At 45.3% G+C, this 7,426-nt stretch overlaps 1 protein-coding gene across 1 annotated transcript in view; it reads left to right on the top strand.

The window, feature by feature from the left end:
• The first annotated feature begins 1,754 nt into the window (after window positions 1-1,754).
• Window positions 1,755-7,426, top strand: part of ARL14 (ADP ribosylation factor like GTPase 14) — a 28,259-nt gene continuing 22,587 nt past the window's right edge. The window contains exon 1 of the mRNA XM_036753167.1: window positions 1,755-2,447. Coding sequence (XP_036609062.1) covers window positions 1,855-2,447 — 593 coding nt within the window. The 5' untranslated portion in view covers window positions 1,755-1,854. The remainder of the gene's footprint in view (window positions 2,448-7,426) is intronic.

Below are 7,426 nucleotides of genomic sequence, written 5' to 3'. Positions count from 1 at the left end.
AGGCCCAGTGTTCTATCCACATCCCACCAGAAGCGGATAAGGTAATGGAAATCTTGTGTGGAGATGTTAGGGATCAAAACCGGAGCCTCTTATGTGCAAAGTGGGGCACAGATAATCTTACCTCTGGTCTAACAATTCTATGCATGTAAATTTAAGAATTAAAAGTTAATTCAATTTAAGAGTTTAGTTAATCTTCCTTCTATTCTGCTAAAGCAGAAGGAATGATGACCAAACTTGATCACAAAGAACATGATGAAATACAGGCCCTTCCTCCCGTAGAGAGATGGGGAACCATTCAGGCACAACTGCCATGTTGGCTGGTCTGGCTTAGTTCTTTCTCTTTGCAAGGGAGGGTTGTATGGAGGAGGCAGAGGTACATCTGAAAATGACCCACCCTTAAATTTAATAAAGAAAATAAAAATAACTACTAAAATAAACAACCCACAGTACTCTAATAATCAGGCCAGCCAATGCTTGATGACCCACAATAAGGCAGTAAAGCAGAAGGACGGATCATTTGAAAATCATAGATTCTCTTGCTCTCTCTCCCGACCCTCGAAAAAGTAAAAAAACCCTCTGTGCTTACGAGTGATACATGAGGAAAGGAAAACTGGCTTTTTTGTAGGGTCAGCCCATCTGGGAGGAGCCAAATTTGAGGAAAGATGATGAGAAGTTAAAGCGCTCTCTTGATGATCCATTGAAGGAAATGGAGATGCTGAGCCTGTAGAAGATAAGACGATAGGGGAACGGGGTGGGCTTTCATATGGAAGAGGCATTAGACTTTCCTCCTGGGCACCACAATGGATGGGAAGCTGCATGTGGCAATGAAAGATCTCTCTGTCTGAAGTCAGGACATTTGGGTTCAAAGCTCAGCTTTACTATTACCTGCAAGTCACTAAATCTCTCTTGGCCTCAATGTCCTCATCTAAGGTCCCTCTCAACTCTAAATCTATTTCCCTCTCACTCTAAATAGCAGAGAGAAAGATATCACCTTGATATAAAACAGGGGTTCTTACCTCAAGGTCCATAAACTTGGTTTTAGAAAATAACTATTTCAACATATCTGACTTTCTTCAAAATCTTGTGTATTTTATGGTAGGCATTTAAAAATATTAGACTTCACCGCATGGCATCTCAGAATACTTGGTTTGCTTTCTAACCTTATGTACTTTATGCATTTACAAACATTATTCTGAGATAGGGTCCATAGCATTGAAAAGGTTAAGCTTTGATGGTTTAAAGGAAAACCTCCTAACAAATAGAGTGACCCCAAAGCAGAATGGGATCCATCTGGAAGGCAGAGGAGGGATGCCTAAGGTGTTGTGGAAGGATTCATGATCTAGACTGAGCTAGATCAGATGACCCTTCAGAGGTCACTCCTAGGTCTGAGGGTCCATGATTCCACAAGTTTTGCAAACTCAATTTTCCATAGTGAGACCAGGGCACCACTCTCCAAACTCTCCAAAGTGCCTGGCACTTAATGTTGATTGGTTAACTGCCTTTTCTGACTCCAATTCTGGCACCCTGGAAAGAACAAAGCTGCTGTTTTTCCGGGGCATGGCACTACCATGATCCTATTCCCTTGTAAAATATTTCAACCTTTGGGCTACAAGATTGATTGGGTGGTTGGTTATTCATGCCTCATGCCTCATGGCACCTCCAGCCCTAGGATAGGCTGGCCAGATCAAGCACTCGTAAAACAGTGTTTGCCTATAAGTGGGTCAACAAAGGCAAAGTAGAAATGTTCAAAGGTCCCTATTCTTAGCCCACAGCAACTTCTGCTCCTTCCTTGTCTGCCTTTTTCTACAGGACCTGAAGGAGGAGCAGACAGAGTTTCTGGACAAGGGGCTGGGAATGGGTATGTGTAAACCCTCCAAGGTCAAACAGGCCCGAGTTTTGCTCCTGGGACTGGATTTCTCAGGGAAGTCAACAATCCTTTACAAACTAAAGCATGCCAAGGACTTCATGACCCTCCCAACCATTGGCTTCAACGTGGAGATGTTGGAGATAGAGAAAAACATCCATCTCACAGTCTGGGATGTCGGAGGGCAGCTCCATATGAGAAGCTTTTGGGGCCATTACTGTGAGGACACAGATGTGCTGGTGTATGTGGTGGACAGCACTGACTGGAGGCACCTAGAAGACTCCCGCAGAGAATTTGAGTGTCTCCTGAAGAATGAGCACATCAGACGTGTTCCAGTTGTGTTGCTAGCCAACAAACAAGATCTGCCTGGAGCCTTCACAGCTGAGGACATCACCAGGAAATTCAAGATGAAGAAAAACTGTGGTGACCGAGACTGGTATGTCCAGCCTTGCTGTGCCACCTCAGGGGATGGCCTGACTGAAGGCTTCCACAAAGTGATGGAGTTCATCAAAAGCTACAGGAAATCCGCAGAAGCAACTTTGGCCTTCTTCAAGCAGAATCAAAACTACACAGGGAACCCCAGGTATGGAACATTACCCTAACTGCCAAACTGATTGGTGTTTTCAGTACTTCTCCTGTATTTCTTTTTAAAAATATATTCTCTGTTACAAGGGATGCCTTGTTGGGGAGGAGAAGGGAAGGGATATATTTACAAATAAGTTATTAAAAAACCAAAAATTTTTTAAAGCATTGTGTAAGAATGGAATGTCAAAGCTGGTTGAAGAATTGTACTTTGTGACCTAGGAATTTAAACTGGAGGGCACTAAAACCACTTTTATAAGTTATTCATTCTATAAGCATTTATTAAGCACCTGGTATATGCCGTATGCCAAGCACTGTTCTGGGTATGAAGGACACAAAAACAAGAGACTGGCCCCAAGGGGCTTCTATTCTGCTGGAGTATGGCACAGATAAGTCATTGCAAAATATATACAAATTAATTGGTGTTGGGGGGGGTGGGAGGTGGAGCAGTAATAGTTGGCTGGAAATGGGATGCAGGACACCTCTTTTGGAAAAGAAACTTTGGCTGAGCCTTGAAGGAAGGTAGGGATTGTTAGAAGCAAAGATGAAGGAAGAGCCCTCCAGGGGTTGTGAGGTGGGGTAGGAGGGACAGTCTGTACCATGGAGAGGGAATGATATCTGTAGGGAAGATAGCAAGTCAGCTATTGAGCTTTTCCCAGTCAGAGCGCAGGAATGTCAGTGAGACAAGCAAGTTGCCATGTGGGTGTTGGGGGACTGTTGACATTGCTGTTGTTGGCAAACTTTTCCGGAGGAGCTGTTTCATTTAATCTTTTATTTAACTGCTCAGCACATCATAGTCGGAGGGTTTCTGTTTCTAGACCATAGTTTAGCGCGCAGTTGGGTGGTTTGAAAGGAAAAATGAAAAGGAGGATTTGATTCGGCTTGTGAGCCTCTTCGAATGCTCCTAGGGCCCCTTGCAGTCTGAGTATTTAGGGCTTTATCACTTGTCTGTGGCCATGGGTCCATTGTTTCTCTGGATCTTCTTTCAGAATAAGCTCAGCCCTAAGCCTCCGGGCTCAGTTTCCAGTTCACTTTCATGAACTAGCTGGGTGGCAGGGGTGGGGGTGGAGGGAAAATGTGATTTAATTTTGGAAGGGGAAATTGTGGCTCGGCATACACACAGAAAGCCCCTGCTTTTGGGTATCTTTCACCTGGATCCTGGCCAGGCTGGTTGGAAGGACGGCTGCCCAGAATTTCCTACCTTAGTCTCAAGCCAATTCAACACAGGTTATTTATGGCACTGGGGCTACTCTGGGCCAGTTGGGTGTGCTGACTCATACCCTAAAGCTTAGGGGGTGATTTCACAGGCTCCTGGCACCAGCTGAGGGTTTGAGCCTGGACTGGGGCCAGGGAGGCTGTTTGAGAATATAGCCACCCTATGGGACCTGCTGCAGGCTCAGATTTACCTCTCAAATCCTAAAAACCTCAGGAGGGTTAGGTCAGCTCCATGATAATCTGGGAGTTTTAAATCAACTAGTAAGAGACTCCCTTGAATTGGGGGCATAAGAGGGAGAAGGGTGGGTTAGGGAGGGGAAGGAAATTTGGCCTCAACTGGAATTCCCCCAAGCATGACTCAGAACCTTCCCTGAGGCCCTGGAACTAACCTCCTCCCCCAAGGCTCCTTCAAACTAGGAGCAGAAGTGATCCCAGATTGGAGGACTAGAGTCTGGTCAGGTAGGTAAGCAATGCAAATACTGTTATGCCCATTTCCCAGATGAGGCTCAGAGAGATCCAGGAATCTCCCCAGAGATATGTGGCTAGTAAATGGAAGAGCCAGGACCTAATCCCAGGTCTTTGCGTGCACTTTGCTGCCTGAGTTTGATCCTCCCACCTGTGGTCAGCTATGCTCCCATCACGTCTTTTTACTTGGTGCCCAATTACTATTTTCTCAACCGGTGTTTTTCATTATATTTCGCCAAGTGTACAACCTTACCCTCCTCTGTATAGATAATCATTGGATGTTAGATCTGAAAAAGACCTAAGGAAACTGAGTCAGAGGGAGGTAAAGTCACTTGCCTGAGGTCATTTACACCTAGTAAGAAAAAGAACTGGAATTTGGACCCAGGATTTCTGATTCTATATCTGTATTGTACCAGCACAAGCTCTTCCTTAAGTTTTCAGAAATCGAGGAAGGCCACGCTGGGACCCAGCAATGAAAGTGGCATGCTAATGAGAGCTGGACTCAGCATTCAGGGACCCTTCCTTGATGTGTGGCCTTGAGCCAGTCACATAACCTGTATAAGCCACAGTTCCCTCCTCATTAGGCTTCTAATGAGAACAGGTGACAATGTATACAAAGCACTTTCAAGACTTTCCCATGCTCTATAAATGTGGTGGTTGTTGCTGCTGCCACTGCAGCTGCTCAGCCAAATTTAGAACCCGTTGGCAGCATTACCACCATGAAAGTGGGAAGGAGCATGGCAAAGGTGAAGACCTACCTGACTACAGTTGTTCTGCCCATTTGCCAGCATTTCACAGATCTCTCACCTCACTTATCAAGGTAACAAGTCAGGCAGCTGAAGCGAGACAATTCTTAAACAGTTTCATGTAATTATTGTCTCTAAATTTTATAATAAATATTTACAATCTCAGGTAAGCAGCTCTTTTCTCTGGACTACGTTTTAGCACACATGCACGCATGCGCACACACACACACACACACATAACCTCCCCTATTTCCATTAAAAGTCTTTACCTGTTTGTAATTTTTTTAATTTTTAAAAAATTACCATTTATTTTAAGCATGTTTTTCTTTTTAAAATTTCAGTTCCAAATTCTCTCCCTCCATCCCCACCCATAAAAAGAAAAAGAATGAAAGTCTTTACCTGTTTGCTTCAAACCCCCAGCCCTCAAGAAGATGGGCTCTCAGAGACATCTAGGAGTCTGAGGATCTGAGATGGAACCCCAACTCTGACACTACTTGTTTGACCTTGGGAAAGTCCCTACCTGTGAAATGAAGGGATTGGACTAGATGACCCCTGTATAAATCAGTAATCCTGTGACACACTCATCTACATGTTTGTTTAGTTGGTTCATCCCAAACTTCAGGATGTCCACCCGACATAGAATTTCCTACTGCCCCTAGTCCTGAGCCAGACTGGGCCCCTGTCCCTTCTTTCACTCCCTGTGTTGGGTCCCCTTCCCCTCTGCTGCCGGCTTCCTGGGACCATCCCTCCCAGACCAGCGCCATATCCCCAAGCTTCGGGCCCTACCTGTCACCTTCTTATGGAGCCAGTCCAATCTGGAGGTGAAGCTGAAGGCTTAGGGTTCACGGAGGGGAAGCCTCCTGGCTCAGGTTGCAGCACACGGGGCACCTGTGTTCCGAAATGCTCTCACCAGCTCTAGCAGCAGAATGCCTGTGGATTGGGAGCCTGAAAATGTGGCTTTTTAAGAAAGTGGGATTTTAACTGAGATGGGAAGCCAGAGGGAGAGGTGAGGAAACACAGTGTTCCAGGCATGGGAACAGCCTGTTCAAAGCTGCAATTGGGAAATGGAGGAGCTGGGAGGTCAAAGTAGTTGAACCACAGAGTACATGGAGAGGAATAAAGCATAAGAAGCATGAGGCCAGCTTGTGAATGCCTCTAAAAGTCAAACAGAAGGTTATATATTTGACCCTGAAGGTCATAGGGAGCCCCTAGAGTTCGTTGTGATTGTGTGTGGTGGAGTGAAGAAATGTTTCAAATAGTCAGAATTTTGATTTAGGAAAATAATTTTAGTGGCTGAATGGAGGAGAGATTGAAGTGGGGAGAGACACGAGGTAGGCAGACCCCCTCTCCCCCCAGCAGCTATTGCAATGGTCCAGATGAAGGGTGATGTAGGCATCAGGGTGGGGGCAATGTCAGAGGAAAGGAGGCAGAGTAGAGGACAGAGGTTTTGAAGGCAGATACTTGGGAACAGATTTGATATGTGGGGTGAGTGAGAATGAGGGATTGAGGATGACATCTAGGTGATGAGCCTCCATAATAAGAAGGTTCAAAGAAGGAAGGATTTGGGGGAAAAGTAAGTTGTTTTGGCCATGTCAAATTTAATATGTCTAAGGAATACCCAATAGGACAGAGATAGAATATGATGAGGTCAAGGAACCATATGTTTTTAGGGGTGCTCGAGATCCCAAAATACTGATATGCAGGGTCCTGCTCGAATCAGTTTGACTCAAGCCTTCTCACAGCCAAAGAAAAACAAAGATTATTTACAGATTCGCCATAATGGGTAGTCTTAAGAAATCTCACCATTTATGACTCTCGTTTTCACAAGGAGGTCAGATTCCATCTGAGATAAATTGAATCTGATAGGCTTCATGGAGGCAAGATGAAATTTATATACAGAAAGATTGTGGGAGGGATCTAGGGTGGTCCTAGGGTGATAGGAGAAGGGGTTTAGGGAAGGTCTTGAGGAGGAGTCTGAGGAGGAGCTTGATGGGACTGGGGTGGTCAGACTCCAGGAACCAAGAGAATGAGATTAAGGGTGGGAAGTAGCTGAAGGCTACCTGGAGATAACAGATTGTGTTGGGCTAGGCTAGTTTTAGGGTAACAGATTTAGGCATAGAGACTTTGGTAGGATCTAGGGTGGGAAGTAGCAGGGCAAGAATTAAGAGTAACCTAGCCTAGCAATAATGAAAGGCTTATGGCCTCAGGCAAACACCTCATCAAGTGGGAACATTCAAGGAGAGTTCAAGGGAGCTCCCACAGTCTAAACCCCATCAGTTAGGTGTATCCAATAGGATCATGTGATCACCAATCAAAAAATAAAAGGGTACAGGGTAAAAAGGCTCAAGGTAGAGCCTGGAGGATGCCCACAATTAGTAGATGTGACCTGGAAGAAGATCAGCAAGAAACCGAGAAGGGATCAGACAAGTACAAGGAAGTCTAGAAGACCCGAATTGTGAAAGCCTAGGGAGAAGAGCGCCCAGAGCAGAGGGTGAGTGGCACTACTAACGAGAGAGCTCAGAAAGGATGAGAACTGGAAAAAGGCCTGTAGGCT

Source organism: Trichosurus vulpecula, chromosome 4 (genome assembly GCF_011100635.1).
Source record: "Trichosurus vulpecula isolate mTriVul1 chromosome 4, mTriVul1.pri, whole genome shotgun sequence".
In the NCBI taxonomy this organism is placed as follows: domain Eukaryota; kingdom Metazoa; phylum Chordata; class Mammalia; order Diprotodontia; family Phalangeridae; genus Trichosurus; species Trichosurus vulpecula.
Note: the sequence above shows the minus strand (reverse complement) of the source record. Positions and strands in the feature narration are given on the sequence as shown.